The sequence below is a fragment of the Trifolium pratense genome, linkage group LG2 (assembly GCF_020283565.1).
Source record: "Trifolium pratense cultivar HEN17-A07 linkage group LG2, ARS_RC_1.1, whole genome shotgun sequence".
NCBI lineage: Eukaryota > Viridiplantae > Streptophyta > Magnoliopsida > Fabales > Fabaceae > Trifolium > Trifolium pratense.
In genome coordinates, this window is record NC_060060.1 from 43,363,114 (window position 1) to 43,384,890 (window position 21,777).

General features: G+C 34.7%; 1 protein-coding gene and 1 long non-coding RNA gene across 3 annotated transcripts; both read left to right on the plus strand.

Moving 5' to 3' along the window:
* Positions 1-4,704: 4,704 nt before the first annotated feature.
* LOC123908931 (putative disease resistance RPP13-like protein 1) lies at positions 4,705-14,081 on the plus strand. The gene is made up of 4 exons (XM_045959676.1): positions 4,705-4,882; positions 5,045-5,116; positions 9,695-13,337; positions 13,437-14,081. Exon 3 carries the CDS (start codon positions 9,724-9,726, stop codon positions 13,258-13,260), a length of 3,537 nt encoding a protein of 1,178 aa, XP_045815632.1. The 5' UTR covers positions 4,705-4,882; positions 5,045-5,116; positions 9,695-9,723; the 3' UTR covers positions 13,261-13,337; positions 13,437-14,081.
* A 122-nt stretch (positions 14,082-14,203) lies between these two features.
* Positions 14,204-19,752, plus strand: LOC123908932. Of its 2 annotated transcripts, XR_006809783.1 has the most exons (6): positions 14,204-14,451; positions 16,081-16,169; positions 16,312-16,385; positions 18,699-18,791; positions 19,123-19,178; positions 19,396-19,752. It is a non-coding gene; the product is annotated as an uncharacterized LOC123908932 (long non-coding RNA). The 2 variants fall into 2 exon arrangements; XR_006809782.1 differs by having other exon boundaries at positions 14,204-16,385; positions 18,699-19,178.
* The last annotated feature ends 2,025 nt before the right edge of the window (positions 19,753-21,777 follow it).

Consider the following 21,777-nt stretch of genomic DNA (forward strand, 5'->3'; position numbering starts at 1 on the left):
GAGGGTGTTATCTCGAATTTTTGACCATGTGCATTTAATGCTAAATTGGTGCGTCATCTTAAATATGCGACTAAATAAAATGAATGGAAATAATAAATGGAATGTATCCATGAAGGTCCAAAATGAACGCATTAATTAAGTTAATAAAAGATATGAAAATGTGATTAAATTACCTAATTAAGCTTATTTGAAATCTTAATTTCATAAAATGTTTCATTAACAAAAAGGCAAAATTGCCTTCAAATTGAATGGGGTTTCGAATCCTAGCATTCAGAATGTGTAAGTTTCTGGACTTAGAATTATTTTCATTTTTAGCAGGGAATAACAAGGGATTTCATGGCTAGATTCGAGCGACAGTTAGAGCTAAAGAAGCGGTTACTCTTTTCAAGCTTGATCAAGAGATCGTGGGTTCATGGGTTTGGAGAGCTAGCGAAGCACGTTTTCATAGGCAGGTGTTCATTCTTATGCTTATAAATAGTAGTTCATTTAGTTGGAATAAGGGTCACAATTCAAATACAAAAATTCACAAAACCTAAAGTTGTTGAGGCAAAATCCATTTTAGTGTTTTAATGACAACAAACCTTATGGAATAAATGTTAAGTTTTATGAATGGTGATCTACTGATGTTTGCACTTGAGTTTTTGTTGAAAGATAGATATTAGCAAAAGTGGACGAGCTAGAAGCCACTCACATCAACAAGTGCATTTATATACTCAAACAGTGAAAGATTTGGAGGATCATCAGATAATCACAACAGTAGTATCACAAGCATCAAAAAGATTTTTTAAAGACTATTGTTTACGAGGATTGATTTAAGGTTCAAGCAAAGAAAGTAAACTTCATGATTAATAGTCTTCTTCTTCATCACAAGGTTTACAATGAGAATTAAATATTCAAGGAAGATTATGATGAACGTAGTTGAGGAATCATTATGGAAAAACCTGCATCACAAGCTACAAAAGAATATACTATGGATAGATGTTACAAAAGGATTATAAGCTACAAAAGGATATATGTTGTGTGACAAAACTCACATTGAGTTTTGTACTACATGCTTTGAGGATTTACTACTGCAATTAACGTCAAAGTATCATCCTACCAAAGCTTCTCAAGATGACAATGTTTGAGAATGATTTTCCATGAGTTTTACAAAGGAGCTTATGCACAAGGCATAAAGGTTTTAATCATTCTCATTATGAGTACACTCACGCCTTTACTGAAGAATCTCAAAGATACTCAATGAACATACAACAATGTGTGAAAACATCAAAAGGAATTATGGGAAGTTTTGCAGCAACAAGATTATATGTCCCACTCCTTAAGAAAAGTGTTGAATACTATTTCAAGCATGATCCGAGAACATTCTTCAGTTCAAGGAATAAACTCTTCCAGGTTAGTACTTCAACACAAGCACTTATTGTGATCTAACAAGTGCTCTTGAGTGATTAATATAGACAGGAACAAAAGTTCATTCATTATATATCACTCTACTTGAAATTGTTGAAAACTGCAAGTTTATGAGAATGATCAGAGAACATTCTTCAGTCTGCACTTTTTCTCACGTGCAAGGTTATACATCAACAATAAGCACTTAATTGATATCATCTGAACAAGAGACAAATAAGCACTTTTGCAAAGGACTTCATTGAAGAGAATCTCTACAGGATATAAGTCATTTAAGGCAAGGATTAAATGATAGCAAAAGAAAGCTTCCTATTTGGTCATGTTTAAGAAATAAACATGAACATGTCTTTGACAATTTATTTCTCAAGATCACATGCTCTATTCAGAGATTATTTGAAGACATTTATGGACAAATGAAAAGGAGACAACAAGTTTGAAGTGGTACTTCTCAAAGAACTTCATAAAAAATAATCTACTATGTCCTTGATCTACAATGGAAAGATACTTGTACTTTTACAAGTACACATGAATAGAAAAAGGATAAGAAGACCAGCTATCATCATATGATCATCATGAATATCTTGAGGCCCACGAAATCAAAACAAGCAATGCACATCTCTCTATTTGATCTAGGCCAAGAATCAGAAAATACTCTGGGAGAACGATCTAAGAACGTTCCAGAATCAAGCAGACTTTCTGCTCTTGATCGAAAGATTCTCTCCAGCTGTATCCAGTTGTTGTAATTGATCTTTCAAGGCTTCAACAGTGCTTGTTCTTGGAGAACAAGTTCATACAGATCAAAGATGCTCAACCTCACGCTCCTCATGACATCATCATTCTATGAATGTTCTCAAGAAGCATCTTTTCTCTCATCAAATATTATTTGAATAATATTTGATCAGATTTTAAAAGGACTAACGGCTAGTCTTTGGCTCCACTCAAACTTACTTGGAGACCACGAAACAAAGGACAAACAACATCTATAAATAGCACACTTGGGTGCTTTGAAGACTAGAGAGCTCACACTACAACATTCATTCTATACTTGTCTTTTTCGTACAAGGTACCAAGCTCTTCTTTCATCACTCATACTCAAGCTCTCCATTCTCATCAGTACTTCTGAGTATTTTGAGTGTTTTGATTTGCTTCTCAAATTAACCTTTGGGTTTTTCAACAAGCAAATATCTCAAGAGTTTCAACTACAAAGTTCAAAGATCTACACTTGTCTTTTTCGACCAAGTCATCAAACTCTTCCACTCTCACTCCAGCTCTCTAACATCACATACTTGGATCAGTATATCATTGAGTGAACTGAGTGTATTCTTCTATTAGCTTCTCAACTTGATTTTCTCTTCATTTGAAAGCTTGTGATCCGAACAACTTATTGTAAAAGAAAGATTGGCTCAAGTCAATACGTAACTATTGATTGAGTGACACCTTAGTTTGTAGGACTGAGGTAGATATTAAGCTTGTAGGGCTTAAGGTTGTTGATCTTGGTTTAGATCAAGGAGGTTTGTAATTTGAGATTACTAGTATCTCAAGATTATAGTGGATACTCACGGAGCGTGAGGGACTGGACGTAACCCATACTATTAGGGGTGAACCAGTATAATTGTTGTGTGTTGATTCTCTCTTCCCTCATCTTTTATTTCGAGCAAACACTAAGCACACAATTCACTTTGAATTTGTTTTACTGCTAACCAGATCCTTCTGAGATCATTCTAACGTTTTCTGTTGAGTTAGTTTTTAAAAGAGTGCAGGATTAATTTTTTAAAGGGTCACAATTCAAACCCCCCCTTTCTTGTGACTATTTCTTCCACTTCAAAAGTATCCATGCGTTCGAGAGAAAAGGGTGCAGTGAAGAAAATGTATGAATTCGTGAACCATTTTTTTTCTTTGTAAAACTTTTGCATTTTAATGCAATTTTTATCATTCCATTGCAATTTATATTTTGAAGTTCTTAAATAGATTTCTCATTAGAGTGAATCTTTGTTTAATTTACATTTTCTTTTGTAAGTTATTCGTTCAAACTGGTTTACTAATTGTTTATTTCAATGACGAACATTAAAACAATGCACAAAACATGTCCAAGATTTACTAGTTGGTCCTGCAAGTAATTAATTTAAACTAGCGGTTGTTTACGAAAAACCAGCGTAAACAAATTAGCACGCCCAGTGGGACTGGTTTTGTGTGTTTCTTTTTGTTTTCATAAAGATTGTTAGATTTTTATAAGTGTATGCATTTGAGAAGTGGCAAATCTCTTCCAAATTTAACAAGTGTTAAGTCTCGTCGAAAAATGGTGAGACCACCCCCTCAAAAAATGCATCCACAAGTAATTTGTCCACGAATGCTGGCGCAGGCTCTAGTAATGCTGGCCCAGAAGGATACCCACAAGCGTTTTCTTCAGACGTTGCTTTTGATTCGACAATAGGGTCAATAAACCCTACGTTTCACTCTAATACGATTGGTGGACATAGTTCTGCCATGGTAGGGTCAACACAAGTTTCCCATGTTTCGAATCCAGTTAATTCGAATTCTCAAGAGAATCTAAATGATGTTAGGAGTTCTCCTAAATCTCCGTTTTCATTCCCAAGTAACCCTGGATTTGGAATGCCAACAACTGTAATGGCAAATTTATTTAGTAATCAACATATGGAGAGTCCTCCAAGATTCTCTCCTTCAACATCAGGTGTTGGGAATTTGGGTTTGAGGCCAGTAACTCAGGCCTTAAGTTCTTCATCTGTGATGTCTTTAAGGCAACATATGGATGAAAGTAATCATGAAATGGTTAACACTTTGACATCACAATTAGGAACTATATTAAATCCTTTGATTAATAATACAAATGACAGTTACCAATTGTTGGCTGGTCAAATGAGTCGAATTGCTGATTTCTTTGGCGCTCCTCCATTGCCTAGCCAACCATTTCGACTAATCCAAAACCAGATGCCGATTCAACATCGAGGTATGCCTGAATGTAGTGGGTATAATGTAAGTCAAAGTAATCCACCAGTAACGGTTCGAGAAAAACCGCAAGTCCAGATGGGGATGCCTCGTATCCCAAATCATGGCGTGACTTTGGTTCATCGAAACCAAGATGCTGATGAAGTTGTTAGAAATGTGCAACAAGATAATTATGATGGGCAAAACAATTTTGCCCACATGGTTGAAACTATACTTGCACCGAATGACCTTAATGTTGGTTTACATAGGCCAAATTTTATATCAGCATTGTCTCAGTATTGTCGGGAACGACGCGTATATAATAAGGTCAACTGTTTTTTCGTCAAAAAAAAAATTGATACAAAAGGTACACAACAACACATCATTCATTTTCTACTTCTTAATTCACTCATCCATATGAAACTTCATCTTTGATATATATGTTGTTGTGCTGCCTCTTAGTTTTTCTTTGAATAAATACCTCACAAATTTAGTTCAGTTTCTTTCTTTGTCTGTTCCACACAAATTTATTCAAGTAATTTCTCTCTCTAAATTTCAGTAACACGTTTTACTCATATAGCTTCCTCTTTTTCGTTGGTAGTAGTTGCCTAGTTGGTACTGAAATTTCATATTTGACATTTATATTACCTCTAAATCTTTAATTCTCTAATTTTTATACTCTGTCTTTCCTTGGCAGATTTCAGTTTGTGTTTTCTGACAGATCTCAATTGGTTTCAAGATCTCAATTTATTTGAACTCACACTTTCAGGTAATCTCTTCTCTTCCTTTGTTAACAAAAATTTATCTTTTAAATTATGTATGTTACCTTATTTGTCCCACAACAAAGGAATTCAAAGTAGAAAAAAGGTAATGGTTGAAGAACCTCATCTCACATCTCTCCCTGAGATAAACTTGTACAAAAAATAAGAGTTATTTTCAATTTTTATGTCATTAATTATTATTTTTCAATTATATTATCTTATTAAAATTATGTGTCTCAAACACAAAAAAAAAATAAATTATTGTTTGCATCACTCCAAAAATTTTCTCTTCTACTTCAAATCTATGATAATAATAATACATAATCACTTGATAAAGTTCATTATAGGTTAAATTATTACATCCTTTATTAAACAAATCGTTGAAAATTTTAAAAATTTAAGGATAATTAAACAAATTTTGTAGGTCATTTGATATACCAAGTTTAAGTATCTCAGATTAAGATGGTGATGACCAGTGTTTTAAAAACCGGATCGGATATCGAACCAGCGAGGATACTGGTTCACTGGTCGAACCACTGGGTCACCGGTCGAATCGCATGACAAACCAGATTAAAACGGATTAAACCGATAGATTAAATCGGTCTCTATAATAAAACTATATAGTTATTATTAAACTGAATAATTTGGTATTTAAAAAAATATCATATTTCAAAAATAAAAATAAAAATTCAAGACCAAATCACATTTCAATAAATAAAAAAAATAAAAAATTACAAATTACACTAGAAAATTTGTTTTCCTACCCCTACATTTATCCCTCTACCCCTACAAACTATTCAATATTCCTATTTTATCCCTTGTATCATTTAACTTTACCCTACAAAACTATTCCGGTACATAAAAAAATTATCCAATGTTCCGGTATGTGTAACTTTGGTTTGTTCCGGTATGTACCAAAACAATTCGAGTTCAAGATCCAAGTCTCCTCAGTTAAATCCAAGTCTCCATCTTCAACCAAGTCTCCAAAATAAATATTAATGGCCCTTCTCAGATTAAATCCAAGTCTCCATCTTCAACCACAAAATATTTTTCCAATTCTTCGTCTCTGTAAAAAGTAAACCATTCTTTTCATATAATCTTGTAAATACAAATCAATCCATTCATCTTCTCCAATATGATTAAAAACATAATCCAAGTAAAGTCCAAATCAATCCATTCCTCTTCTCTGGTAAAGGATCGAGATCGATAAACGACGTCGTCGAGGGAGTAGGTTTGGTAGAAATCGATTGGCTTATATGGCGGAGAAGAGATGTTAGAAGATGTTTTTGCGGCATGCTTCGTCATCGATGCTTTTGTTATGACTGTGCTTGAAGGGTGGTGGTGGAGTGGTGGGAGAAGGTTGTTGTTGTTTTGAGTGAAGGGTTAAGGCAGATGAGATTGAGGAGGAGAGAATAAGTTGTGAGGTGAAACAAAGCTATTGTTGAAGAAACAACAAACCGGGACTAAATTTTTAAGTTGTCCGGTAAAGTTGCACATATGATTTCTGTATACCGGAAAACTTCAGAAATTTTTATGAACAAACCAAAGATACCGGAACATTGAATAATTATGTACCGGAATACTTTTGTAAGGTAAAGTTAAATGATACAAGGGATAAAATAGGAATATTAAATAGTTTGTAGGGGTAGAGGGATAAATATAGGGGTAGGAAAACAAATTTTCATTACACTAACCCACATTTCAAAAAATATGGCCCAAGCCCATTATAAAACCGTAACTATAAAATAGAACTAATTGATATGCTAAAGCCAAAGAATAAAAGCTACAACATAGCAGCACAGCCACCACATGCTTCTTCTCTTCCGTATTATCTTCTCCAAACATGGTGAATCTCTTCGTCAAGTTTCCTTCATCTCTTTTTCTTCTTCTCCTTTGTATTCTCTCTCTCTCTCTCTCTCTCTCTTCTCATACTTTTGATTGTTTGGATTTTATTTTTTCAAAATCATCTTTGAGTTAGTTAAACATAATTTTACAATCATCTTTTGAGTGTTTGATTTTCATTCAAAATAAATTTACCCAACCATTACAAATCCATTGTTTCATTTGACTTATGGTGATTGATTTTAGTTACAAAATCAATTTTGCTTAAAAATTGATATTTTTCTAGTTTTTGCAATGAAAAGATCCTGAGATATAAAAGAGAGTTCATTTCATTGTTCAACATTTAAAAATAATAAGACCCAAAATTAAAGAAGAAAAAAAATGAAAATATAACAACTTGGGTTGCAGAACAACTTGGAGGAAAAAAAATAGTTTCAGCGAAAAAAAAAAAAAAGTAAAACGACGTCGTTTTGGGCATCTTGGCGCAAAAAAAAAAGTAATCAAACTGGCGGTTCGGGAAAACCGCCGGTTCACCAGTTTTTCCGGTTTTCTCTGGTTCCTACCGGTTTAACAGCATGGCCGATCTAATGTCTGGACCAGACCGGTCAGCTTCTGGTTTGCAGTCTGACCGGTCTGACCGGTCGGTCCGGTCCAGTTTTTAAAACACCGGTGATGACAGTCAATTATATGATGTTTTTAGCTAGTATTTAGTATAATTTTTATTAGTTAGTTAGCTTTTGAAGACCAAAATACAGTAAAATACCTAAAGTTATCAAGTTACTTGGCCAAGAAGCAAGAATAAAAAAATTTGCATAAAAATGAGCAAAAAATGACGATTTGAGCTGAATCCATCGCACCACAATGACAGCTATTGCACCACGATCGAAGAAGATAAAAATATAACAAATATGCGGACTTGTTAAGCAAGAAACAGTTGTATCGTGCCACGATGAGGATGTAACACCATAACCCCTTAACGCGTATTTATTGAATATAAATAAATAAAACACTTAAGAAATTAAGGCGTCACGCTTCTTATACAAAAACATGGCACATATTCCACACACATGCACAGCGGAAATTGAAATTCAAATATAGTTTTCATTGTTCGCATAATATCCAAAGGCATCAAGTCATATCATCAACATGGATATTATATTTACAACCAAAAGGATTAGCAAGATCAAATAGTCATCACAGGCATAAATACAAATCAAGCGAATATCCCGACACGTATTACACCTAATCAGAGCAACACTATACAACCCATCAAAAGATATATTTAAAGGAGTAGTCTAAGCTAAACTCCTCACCAAAATGTGTGCTACACTAAGCACAAGCTAGCCCTCTAACTCTGAACCGAATTCTCAACCTGAGTATCTGAACCCCCAATGGTTCAGCACATAACACAAAGCAGAGAGTTAGATAACATAATCAAATATATAAGTGTAAGTAAACTATACTTAAACACTTCATCACAATTCATGCATATTCACAAATTATAAATATACATCATCATATCACATCAATCATAGTGTACAAGAGATTGAAACCAATTTCAATTATAATCATCGGACAATCAACACATTAAACAAGTCTAACACATATAGACAATTATCAATAAATTCCAAACATATGTGTCACATTACAATTATCACAAAATGTACACATATCATAATGCAATCTAATGCTTCAACTTCATGTCATGTCATCCTAAACATATCTAATGCATGTGATACCATCATTCTTTATTAGAGTCATGTACCACTCAACTCAAACCCAACAATACTTTCTTTCTCTCTCCTCATTTGCGTTTCCAGATCCCCTTCTCCATGCTTCTTTTTGTTCCTCAAACTCATTCAACCCTTCATCTTCTCCGATCCACATTTCTGGTACTATTCATCTTGCCATAGCAACCCAAACTTAGGAAAGAGAAAGGAACTTAGAATTTTCAACCTATTATAATATACTCTATTAATATTTTTTGTATTATCTTAATAGAAAAAATGTAAATCGACATTTAATTACCTATTATAATTTACTCTATTAATATTTTTTTACATTATATTAATATAAAAAGTGTAAATAAAATTATGTAATGTATCATTAATATTTCTAGTTACGACAATATTGTCCTATCATAAAAAAAATTACGGCACCCACGTGTGCATAAAAAAATGTAAAAACAATTTTTATTGGTTGTTTATTGAGAAAAAGAGAGATAGAGAAAATTAAATGCAATCTGCATTTAATTTTATGAAAATAAGGAAAAACATTCTTTAAAATGGTTTTTTCCCTTATAATTTAATTTGGGACCAAAAAAAATAGGGTTTTCTCCCTTATAATTTGGGACGGAGTGAATATGTTTTATGTGTGGATGATACTACAACCATGTATATAAGATAGTTTTGATTTCATTTTGCATTGTTATATTAGCAACCGCGAAGTCCACATGATAAAACAGCCGAGTTCACTGCATATCCGATCAACGGCTAGGAGAAACACACACATAGCGAAAAATAATTATTATTATTTCACTTCTAGATATTAAAAAATTAATATATCACCAAAATCATAGTAGTCACTCTTCCATATATAAACATTACCAAAGTTGTCTGCCCCTTCCAATGTGGGACTTAAAATGAACTTTGTCAAATTCACATACACTCTTAGTTCTACACTTGTGTTTATTTCTATACCAATTTTTTCCTACAAGTTACTAACTTGTTAAATTCATCTTACAGGAAGCCTCTCAGGTTGTGACCACAATATCATGGCAGAGTTAATTGCTGGAGCATTTCTTTCTTCTTTCTTTCAATTCACTCTTGAGAGATTTGCCTCAAGAGACTTCAAAGACATCTTCCATAAAGGGTTGGTAGAAAGACTTGAAATCACACTGAATTCTATCAATCAATTGTTGGATGATGCAGAGACAAAGCAATACCAAAACCCGCACGTGACGAATTGGCTTGATCAACTAAAACATGTGGTATATGAAGTAGATCAACTGTTAGATAAAATTTCTACTAAGGTACGACGACAGAGCAAGGGGAAACGCTTATTTTCAACTTTGACTAATCCATTTGAATCTAGGATCAAAGATTTGTTAGGCAAGCTAAACTTTCTTGCAGAGCAAAAGGATGTGTTGGGATTGAAAGAAGAAAGGTTGTCTCATAATGAACTTGATGTTGGGCTAAAATATTCAATAAGACTGCCAATGACGTCTTTGGTTGATGAATCTAACATATTTGGTAGAAAGGGTGATAAAGAAGAAATAATCAATTTTTTACTTTTAGATAATGGTATTAGCAACCACACACCATTAATCAGCATAATTGGTCTTGGTGGGATGGGTAAGACAACCCTTGCTCAGATTGTGTACAATGATCACATGATTCAGAAGAGCTTTGATCTTAAAGCTTGGGTTTATGTTTCAGAATCTTTTAATGTTGTTGGACTCACTAAAGCAATTCTTGAGTCATTTGATTGTTCACCAAATAGTGAAAACTTGGAACCACTTCAACGCCAACTGCAACAGAAGCTAGCAGGAAGAAAATATTTGCTTGTTCTAGATGATGTTTGGAATGGGGAAATTTGGGACCGTTTGCTACTTCCCTTTAACAAAGGATCTCCTGGAAGTAAGATTATTGTGACAACACGGAACAGGGAGGTTGCAACATCCATGAAATCCACCATGTTGCTTGATTTAAAGCGACTAGAGGAGAGTGATTGTTGGAGTTTATTTGTGAAACTTGCATTTCATAACAGAAATGTGAGTGAATATCCAATTTTTGAATCAATTGGCAAGAATATTGTAGACAAGTGTGGAGGGTTGCCATTAGCAGTAAAAACATTGGGGAACCTCTTGAGAAGAAAATTCTCTCAAAGTGAATGGGTTAAGATATTGGAGACTGATTTGTGGTGTTTATCAGAGAGCGACAGTAAAATAAATCCAGTATTAAGATTGAGTTACCATAATCTTCCTTCCAATCTGAAGCGTTGTTTTGCTTATTGTTCCATATTTCCCAAGGGTTACAAGTATGACAAGAACCAATTAATCAATCTTTGGATGGCAGAAGGTTTGTTGAAGTGTTGCAGAGGAGACAAAAGTGAAGAAGAGTTGGGTAATGAATCATTCAATGATCTAGAGTCAATTTCATTTTTCCAACAATCACTATATCTTGGTGTTAAGTGCTACATCATGCATGATCTTGTCAATGATTTGGCGAAATCAGAGTCCCAAAAATTTTGCTTACAAATTGAGGGTGATACAGTGCAAGATATATCTGAAAGGACACGTCACATTTGGTGCTCTCTTGATTTTAAAGATGATGCTAGAATATCAAACCAAATTTGTAAGATTAAAGGATTACGCAGCCTGTTGGTAGAAAGACAATTTTATCAAGGCGAACAAATCATGATAAGCAACAACTTGCAACGTGATATATTTTCAAAACTAAAATATTTGCGAATGTTGTCATTTCGTGGTTGTGAACTCACAATGCTAGCAGATAAGATAGGCACTTTAAAGCTTTTGCGCTATCTTGACCTTACAAGAACAAAGATTACAAGCTTGCCAGATTCTATTTGTGAGCTCTATAATCTAGAGACTCTAATATTGGAAGAGTGTTCTGAATTGACTGAACTACCTTTAAATTTTTACAAACTTGTTTGTTTACGTCATCTTTATCTGAATGGAACTTATATTAAGAAGATGCCAAAGAAGATAGGGACGCTAAATCATCTTCAAACGATGAGTCATTTTGTTGTGGGTGAGAAGCGTGAATTTGATATTAAGGAGTTGGATAATCTCAATCTTCTTGAAGGAAAACTGAGTATTTCAGGGTTGGAACATGTCATTAATCCCGCAGATGCAGCCGAAGCAAATATGAAAGATAAGAAGCATCTAGAAGAATTAAGTGTGAATTATAGTGAGAATTTCAAATTCAATAACAATGGAAGAGAGTTGGATGTCTTGGAGGCCTTTCAACCAAATAGCAACTTGAAGAGGCTCACCATTGAACACTACAATGGTAACTCTTTTCCAAATTGGCTAAGGGATTGTCATTTACCCAACTTAGCATCTCTTAAACTACAACACTGTAAACTATGTTCACATTTGCCGCCACTTGGTCAGCTTCCTTTTCTGAAGGAGCTTTTCATTTCACATTGTGATGGAATAAATATCATCGGCAAAGAGTTTTATGACAATAGTAATTCAACAAGTCTTCCATTCAGGTCCCTTGAAGTTTTGGAATTTAAGCAGATGGAGAATTGGGAGGAGTGGTTATGCCTTGAAGGGTTTCCTTTGCTTAAAGTGCTTTCTATAACCAATTGTCCCAAATTGAAAAGAGCACCACCTCAACACCTTCCTTCTTTACAAATATTGAAGATTAGTGATTGCAAAATGTTGGAAGCATCAATTACCAAGGGTGATAGTATCATAGAGTTATGTTTGGAGAGATGTGATAGAATTTTGATAAATGAATTGCCGACCAGCTTGAAACACTTTGTTCTTTGGCAAAATCGTTACACCGAGTTCTCCGCAGAGCAAAATTTACTCAACAGTACCAATCTTGTAGAGTTGAAGTTTGATTTTAGTGGCTTTGTAAAACATCCCTCTTTAGATTTGCATTGCTATAATTCTGTTGGTCTACTTGGTCTAAGAGGCTGGCGCTCCCTCTCCTTTCCCTTTGAACTACACTTATTCACCAATCTTATTTCTCTCTTGTTGAACGATTTCCCAGAGATGGAATCATTTCCAAGGGGAGGTTTGCCTTCCAACTTGCAATTGCTTGTAATAAGAAATTTCCCTAAATTAATTTCCTTGGGGGGAGAGGACTGGAATTTGTTCAAACTCAATTCCTTCTATTTGGCTGACTGTCCAGAGCTGGAGTCGTTCCCAAGGGGAGGTTTGCCTGCCGACTTGAGATTGCTTGAAATACAGAATTGCCCTAAACTGATTGCTTCGAGAATGGAGTGGGGTTTGTTTCAACTCAATTCTTTGAAATTTTTCAAAGTTAGTGATCATGAGTTTGAAAATGTGGATTCCTTTCCAGAGGAGAATCTACTGCCACCAACACTTGTGTCTCTTTCTTTGACAAATTGTTCAAAGCTAAAAATAATGAACTACAAGGGTTTTCTCCACCTCAAATCTCTCAAGGATCTAATGATTCTTAACTGCCCTAGTCTTGAGCGCTTGCCAGAGGAGGGTCTACCCAGCTCCATTTCTCGTTTGCGGATTTCTGATTGTCCATTAATAAAGGAAAAGTACGAAAAGGAGGGAGGAGTCAGGATAGCTTTGGCATAAAATTCATCACATCCGTCGTGTGATAATTGACCAACACAAGCACTCGGGCAGCATGACTGACATGTTGCCTGCCGCAGGCAAGTACAACTCATGTGTTAATTTTCTCTTAAATATTATTAGTAATTTATTTATTTTTGACATAATAATAACAAGACTCTGTATTTCATGTTCAACAGTGGCAATTGTGATCTATGACCTCTTTCTTGCACGTGACTATATGAAGCAAAATCACTTTGTTAATCATACCATCCATTCATCATAGACTATTCTCTTTGTTAATTTATACCGACCAATTACAAGGTGAAAAAAGAAGCTAGTGTATAAATTGAATGTCTTGCAAATTTGTTGTACAAAGTTTTTTAACTGTTAAGAAACTATTACTCTTGAATAATCATCTGTGTGCTACAACAGTGCATGTCAACTTACAAGTTACAACAATGAAAGAACACCTATCGCAGCTATGTTCCGTGTGTTTGTTTTCTTCATCTTCTGCGTGCATTCTATGCCTGACTTCTGCAAACATGAAGCTTAATTCTTCTCTTTTTATAAAATTAATATATCAAGACAAGCACTACTAATCAAAACCAATTCAATTTTACACTATGAAAATAACTACTTTTGCTATATGCTATAAAATTAGTGTTACTGTTTTACATTTATAATGATTATAATGATACATCACAAATTAATATACTAAACTGAGACAGTTATATATCCATTTTGTTATAACAACAGTCCATTCACTACAAAAATAATTGTTATTTGCAACACATAGATAGCAACAGTTTTGTAGAACTATTGCTAATATAAAAAAAAAAAAATAACAGCAACAGTTTTGGTAAACTGTCGGTGTGGTTTTAGTGAACCGGCAGTTTATTTTGGTTTACCAACGGTTTTGGTTGTAAAGAGAAAAAAACAGTAAACCGTTCTATTTTTTTTTATTATTTGGCTTTTTCCTTCATTCATTCAGAAAGAAAGCTTCAGACTCGCGAACCCTTTCATCTTCTTCGTGCGTCTCTCTCTGCTCAAGCGACCAGACCAGTCCACCACCACCACTCACCAAAAAGCTCGACCGAACCACTCACTCGTCACCCACCGGTCGTCGTTCTCCCCCTTTTCTCTGTCTCTTCTTGACGTCGAATCTCTTACCCTTCTCTGCTCAACACGACTCGACTTGTATTTTAATCTCAGGTGATGAAAGTTTGATATGAATTGTTGATACTGAGAATTCTATAATTTTTCTAGGTTTTAGGTTTTTGGAAAATTTTGATTTGTTTCTTTAATTGATTGATTGAGTTTGGGAAATATTGATTTATTTGTTGAGTTAGTTTAGTCTTATCCTGGAATGCTTGGTATGAATTTCTTTGATATGAATTTGGGAAACTCCGCCAGCATTGTCTTTGGGAAAGTTTGATTGAATTTGAGATATGAATTTCCTTGTGTCAAACAGAGTTTGTTTATTGTCCTTGTGTTTGCTCTGTCTTGTTTGTGTGGTTCTGTAACCATAGGAAGTGAGAGTTCTAGTCCAAATCAAGTTTTTCTGGAACTATTTAGCATAGTGAAATGTCACAGACTTTTGTGTGATTTTGATAAAGCTTGAGTGACTAATGAATTTTGTTGGTATTAAGTTGAACACAAAAGTAATGTGATTTGAATTCTTGATTGATCAAAACTTAGAACTCATTGTTTTCTTTCAGCGCAAAAATCAGGGACTGTTTTCTTTGAACTTGAAGGTTAAATGTATTTTTTTTATCATGTTGCTGCCATGCTATTTTAAGAGTTTACATTGTTAATATGTTCAACTTTGGATTGCTTATGAGTTCTCTTGATGATGTTTCTATAAGATTCTTAGTTTTGATCATTTATTGAAACTCATCTTACTTATGTGCATGTTAGAACTGATTGGCAATACTCTCACCTATCACATGAATTATGTAACTCTTAATTTGCTAACTTTGATTAGTGGGGGGGGGGGGGGGTACTGAACATAGGTATGGAACTCAACCTGCTATTGAACCATGGTTAATTTTTAGTCGCAATTCCTCTTCCATTGGTTCTTAACCTTGTTCCATGATTGCATTATTTTCAATAATCACATAAATGTTAAGTAGGAATTGGCCTAGAAGCTAAGTGGTTTAGTTTATGACTGTTATGAACTTAATGTTGCTTCTTTAGGAACAAGATCAGTGCTATTTTTCTCAGGATAATATCATGAAATCTGAATTGTTGTCCCATGATTGTGTAAATGTGGCTGTTTTGAAAATTAAGAAATGTCAAATCCTTGTGCATTCATATGTCAATCTCTTCTGAAGTCCATTAAGAATATAGACACAAAGTTCTTAATCTTGCTCATTCATGAGAATTCATTTTCTTCTTGTGTTTGTAATCTCTAAATCTCAACATGGTAAACTCTTGTGGACCTTTTTCTCTTAATATAGGACTGGTCTTGTTTGTTTAGATTCAAGATTCTTGGTTTGGAATTACTCACTAATTCATGTGACTGTTCTGTTCCTTTGTTGTTTATTTTGGACATAACTTGTTAAAGCTAAAACTAGTACATATTCATCACTTTATGTCTTTCTATTTCTCTATGTTCGTCACTGATATGATTAAGTTAGTCACATATTTATAATTCTTGAATCTGTTAAAATTGAGTAGTATAGGTCATAATGTTATGACTTATTTTAGGGAATGCTAGTCTCAAAACCTGTTACTTTGTGCTTCAATAACATGTTAGTTTTGAAAGTATATCATCATGAAACCTATGCATAATGTTTTAATCATGTGAATCTCATTTGCTCTAGTGAAAAATTGTTTCAGATATGGTAATCAAGGAGGCATTTGTTGCACCTACATATTATCATATCACCACTTGATGTTGTTACTTGTTAATATCAGTGGTCATTGAGGTGTGTGTGTAAGGCTTCTATCTGTAGATAACTGTCTTCACATATTCATTTGTAAAAATTAAATTTCATAATACAACTCTATGGCACAAATGCTATTTAAATGAATAAGAAATTATGATAATTTATTGGTATTGAAATGTAGCTCATATGCTCGGTTACCCCTTCATCAAGTAGCAGTGAAAAGCACATTGGAATACAAGCTCAGCTCAAAACAAGGTAAGTTAAAATTAAAACTACTTTTGATTAAATTAGAATTTTGATCCCACAAAATAACAAAGTGCAAAGTGCACAATTCAACTTTTGATGCAAATGCATAATCCAATCTTCTTCTACACAATGCTTATACATTTTGTATTTTAAATTAAATATTTTTATGGATTTACATGGCTATGTTAAGTACTTGCAGATTCAAGTAAATGCCCTTTTTAGGTCCTAATGTTGTGATTACTTCCAAATAGATGCCATGTAAATGGACCTTTTAAGTCCTAATGTTGTGATTAATTGCAAGCTGAATCAAATGCTATAACACTATTTTTTCTTTTTCTTAAATAAGTACTTTGGTCTTTTGAATCAAATGCTGCACCTTGTTTGCTACATAGGGCGTTGTGATAGAGACCAAGTATGAGTGATTAGTGAGTGAGATAGGGAGCCGAGTTGGCTTGTAATAAAGAGTATAATGAGGTTTTATGAGTAATTAGTGAGTGAGATAGGGAGCTGAGTTGACTTGTAATAAAGAGTATAATGAGGTTTTATGAATAATTAGTGAGTGAGATAGGGTGCTGAGTTGGCAAGTTTGTTATGCCTCTTAGTAGTATATATAGTGAGGTAAGGGGGGTGTGAGGCATCATGGAAGATTATTATTAGGGCCATTATGGTTAGGCAAGGAAAGAGTCTTCTCTTTCTTTGAAGGAGCTTTGCTCTGTGGGCATTAGGATATTCATCCTATTGCATTTATCTTTCATTTTCATATAATAATACACTATTTTCATTATTCCTGCTTTTAATCCTTTTCTTCAATATTTTATAAGTTGCGAAATTTCCGGTTCGCAACAATGGTTCGCAACAATGGTCCGACCTGCCGGATTCGACGTTGAGCCAGTGATATCGACAAAGGTGGTTCCCAGATTTGATGGAACGGAAGATGGTTATTGGTGGCTGATCCAGTTGGATCGGTATTTTGAGGCTAACACTTGGCTCGTGGAAGAAAGAAAAGTGGGATGGGTGACTGCCATGGCTTTCAGCTGGTGGTGCAATTGTAAGCAAGGTAACCAGAATATCACATGGGAGGCGTTTGAAAGGGCTTTCATTAAGAAATTTATTCCAGATATGTGGGAGATGCTTGAAACCGCAGAATGTGAGGAGCAAGAAAACCATGAATACGTTTTGAATGAGACAGGAGAGAACAAAGAAGAGTCGATGGAGGTTAGAAACAAGACAGATTCTGGACTGATGCAAAATTCATCGGAGCAGTCAGATCAGAAATTTCCGACGACCACAACGGAGATACCATCAGTCATGGAATTCAGTGCACAACAAAACTCCGAGTGTCACAAGAAACCGGTGACTGAATCATATGTGTTATTCGAAACAGAAACGTTGGAAAAGATGAAGATCAAGTGGTTGGAGGAAGCCACCACAACCGTGGAGGATCCAAACCTGGAGGAAGATATTTCACAAACAAGAGGGGATCAAATGATTGTTCTCGACCCAGAACCACCACCGGAGCCACCGGACAATGGTCATCGAGTGGTAAGCATTAAACAACCAGAAACACTTGATGGTGAGTCGAGGAAAGCAATTGGGTTGTCGATGACGATCTCACTTCCTCCTTCGACAAAACTACCGTCTCTTCCAACAGTAGGAAAGAAAGTCGTACTGCTAATGAAGTCTGTTAATGAAGTCATGTGGAGAATGGCACAATTTGTATTTGATAGAGGCAAAGTTTTAATGGAAGCAAATCCCAACCTTGAGGACAAGGTTGTTTTGAAGGGGTGGGTATTGATAGAGACCAAGTATGAGTGATTAGTGAGTGAGATAGGGAGCCGAGTTGGCTTGTAATAAAGAGTATAATGAGGTTTTATGAGTAATTAGTGAGTGAGATAGGGAGCTGAGTTGGCTTGTAATAAAGAGTATAATGAGGTTTTATGAATAATTAGTGAGTGAGATAGGGTGCTGAGTTGGCAAGTTTGTTATGCCTCTTAGTAGTATATATAGTGAGGTAAGGGGGGTGTGAGGCATCATGGAAGATTATTATTAGGGCCATTATGGTTAGGCAAGGAAAGAGTCTTCTCTTTCTTTGAAGGAGCTTTGCTCTGTGGGCATTAGGATATTCATCCTATTGCATTTATCTTTCATTTTCATATAATAATACACTATTTTCATTATTCCTGCTTTTAATCCTTTTCTTCAATATTTTATAAGTTGCGAAATTTCCGGTTCGCAACACGTTGTCTTTGTCAGCTGTGGATTTTGGTGTCTAGCAGTGTTTTTTAATTCTAGTTTCGTATTGGTTCTTATATAATTATGCAGATGTTATTTGATAGCACAAACTTATAATTATGTCAGTAACTTCACCGACGATGGTCGCTCTCATCATTGTCAAGTCAAAATGTGATACTACATGTGAGTAGCCTTCTTTCTTTGTTTACTACTTTTCCTTCTTGCTTTTTATCTTCAAGTATTCATTTCAACTTCAAATTTTAATCCTTATATATGTATGTTATGCTTTGATGATAAGGTTGATATGGAAACATATGAAGTTTATACTCAAATGACACCACCACTTAGTTTGAAAGGCTAAAACTAAAGTTTAGATGCAATGTTCTTGCTTGAGGTTTTGTTGCTATTGCTGCTTGGTAGCTTCAGAATTTTCTAATTGTTTTGTGATTATTGTAATAGTAATAATTTTAGGAATTGTTTACCTCTAGTTTATCTAGTGTTGCTTATGTTGCAGAACTTGTAGCAAATTTGTGATCTCTATAGAGGAAATGTTGCAGAAACACTTTACAAGTAAGTTTAATACATTAATAACATTTATGTTATGCTCTGTAAAGACATTAACTCTTGTTTATAAAATGAATTCAAAATGGCTCTGAGATTATAAAAATGGTTCTGGACTTTTGATAATGTAAACAAGTAACCTTGTAATCAGCTATGTTTATTTGATATATGAGGCTGCAATGTTGATTTTGTACTTCACTTTTGTTGTGTCTATCACTATGTGCAGGTGTGTGTGGTTTCAGGGATCTCTGTTGAGGGGCTGGTGCTATTTGGTTTTTGGCTTCTGTTTGCAGGTCTCGGTTTGCTTAGCTTTGGTTAGACTGTGTTTTTGGGTAGTCATATTTTTAGTTTTGCAGGCCTCAGTTTGTTTAGCTTTGGTTAGACATAGTGTTTTTCGGTAGTCGCATTTTTAGTTTTGCAGGCCTCAGTTTGTTTAGCTTTGGTTAGGCTAGTGTTTTGGCAGTAACATTCTTTAGTTTTACTAAGACATGTTTAATTCCACGATACTTTTGGTAACCTTGTTTCGTTAATATTTTGTAATTGAATTTATTTATAATTTGCTATGAAATTTTGTATTAATGGTTGTGTATTTTTTTTTTGTTACAATTAATGGTTGTGTATGAAATGTAAATAAAATAATTTTTTTTTAATTTTTTTTCATAATTAGCGGCAGTTTCAAACCGTTGCAAAACTAGAAAAAATAAAATAAAATAATATAGCGGCGGTTTCAAACCGTTGCAAAACTGGCTCAAAATTTGTTTTTCATTTCATCAATAGCAACGGTTTGAAACCGTTGCTAAACTTATTGTGGCCGTTTGTGTAACGGTTTTTCAAACTGCCGCTAATTGAGCTACCAACGCTCAAATCTGCAACGGTTTGGCAACCGTTGGTAAAACTGTTGCAACAATTAAAAACCGTTGCTAAACTGTCCCAAAACCGTTGCTAATCACCTTTTTTTTTGTAGTGATTTGTACATGGAAATTTAATGTGGGTAACTAGCTATATCATATACTATATGTTCTGGACAACATTTTGCTTGAGTCAACAGATTGATGAAATCGGGTGATCACATATTCCAACATCAACAAATCAAATTTCAAACTCAATAAAAGTGTTAAGTGAGACCGCTTGGATAAGATTGTGACAAAGTGTCTAGCGTATTCATGAAAACCAAGCGTTTTACAACCCAGTGCCAACAACGAGAATTGATGGACTTACAATAGAAGAAAAAAATGTTTGGATAAATCAATAATGATATTCAATAGGCTCTACTTACTTGTTCTTTCAAAAACAAGCTCTAGTTAACGGTTAACTCTTAAAGTTGTGCATTAGCATGCGTGTCGTGGTCTAAAACGACACTTATACTCTCAGAAGATCGACATGTTGAATTCGGAGATACTTTCGTCTTTTGGACGAATAAAACCTTTGAGTATGGTGTGCTTTCACATGACTCATACCAATCCTTATAATATAATTATTTTCTCGTTCTGTTTGTATATGTTAGGTGTGTGATCAAGGATTGATCGTTGACTGTGATCGGTTGTAAATTGTTGGATATGCCTTGAAATCTCAGTTACAAGAAGTCAGAAAAATCTTTGTTGAATCTTTTTGCATCTTTGATGTTTTGAAGATTTTTTGGGAAAAAAATATATTTTCTTGGAAGATACTTTGACTTGGATTTGTTTTATTTTAAAACAGATTTGTTACTAATTTTTTGGCATATTATTTTTCTATAAATAGGGAGTGTTTTATTCATAGAAAAATGGAGAGAGAGAAAGGGAGCAACAATGTAGGGTTTTCAATTAGGGTTTGCCGCCGACACAAGGCTAGGGTTTTAGAGAGAAACAAGAGGGGTTGTCTCTTGGTATAACTCTAGGGTTGGGCAAAGGGGATTGATTACACTTTGGGAAACACTTATCAAATTGAGTCTCTTGGCCACGGGAAGAGATTCGGGATTTGGGTAGAATTAAGATTAATTCTTGTAACTCAATTGGAACTCTTTGTAAAGTTACTCATTGATATAGTGGAACGGAGGGGCTGCTCTCTCCCCCAGACTAGGTCATTATTGGACCGAACTGGGTAAACAAATATTGTGTTCTTTCTTCTCCTTTATCTTGTTTATCGGTTATTATTATTATTGCTTATTCCGCTTAATTATTTGGTTGCCGTTCTATTGCTCCACACATCAAGTTCTTTTATTGGTGTGATTTTAAGACGAATTCACAACAATTGGCGCCCACCGTGGGGCAATCGGAACAATTTGAAGTGAGCACCATGGGTTTTAAGTCGGATATCGAGGGACATTCCAAAAGCAATTTGGAATTGTGGAAAGTGAAGATGGAAGCAATTTTAATGTTCGGGATGATGGATAAAACATGGAGTGTTGTTATCCGGTGCCTCGAAGATAAAAGGTTAATGGAGATCGCGAAGAAGGTCGGCCTGGAGAGGCGGTGGTAATAATACTCAACATCAGCCTGGAGAGGCGGTGCTAAGAATACTCGGGTTACTTCTGAAACAACAACTTTATTATGAGGATGCGGAGGTGCTAGTGGAAGTTGGGAACCGGTGGAGTGTTGAGTCATGGACGTTGGATACTCCTATCACATGT

Excerpts from the sequence above, each read along its gene's own strand:
- LOC123908931 (XM_045959676.1), top strand. The coding sequence starts at position 9,724 with ATGGCAGAGTTAATTGCTGGAGCATTTCTTTCTTCTTTCTTTCAATTC.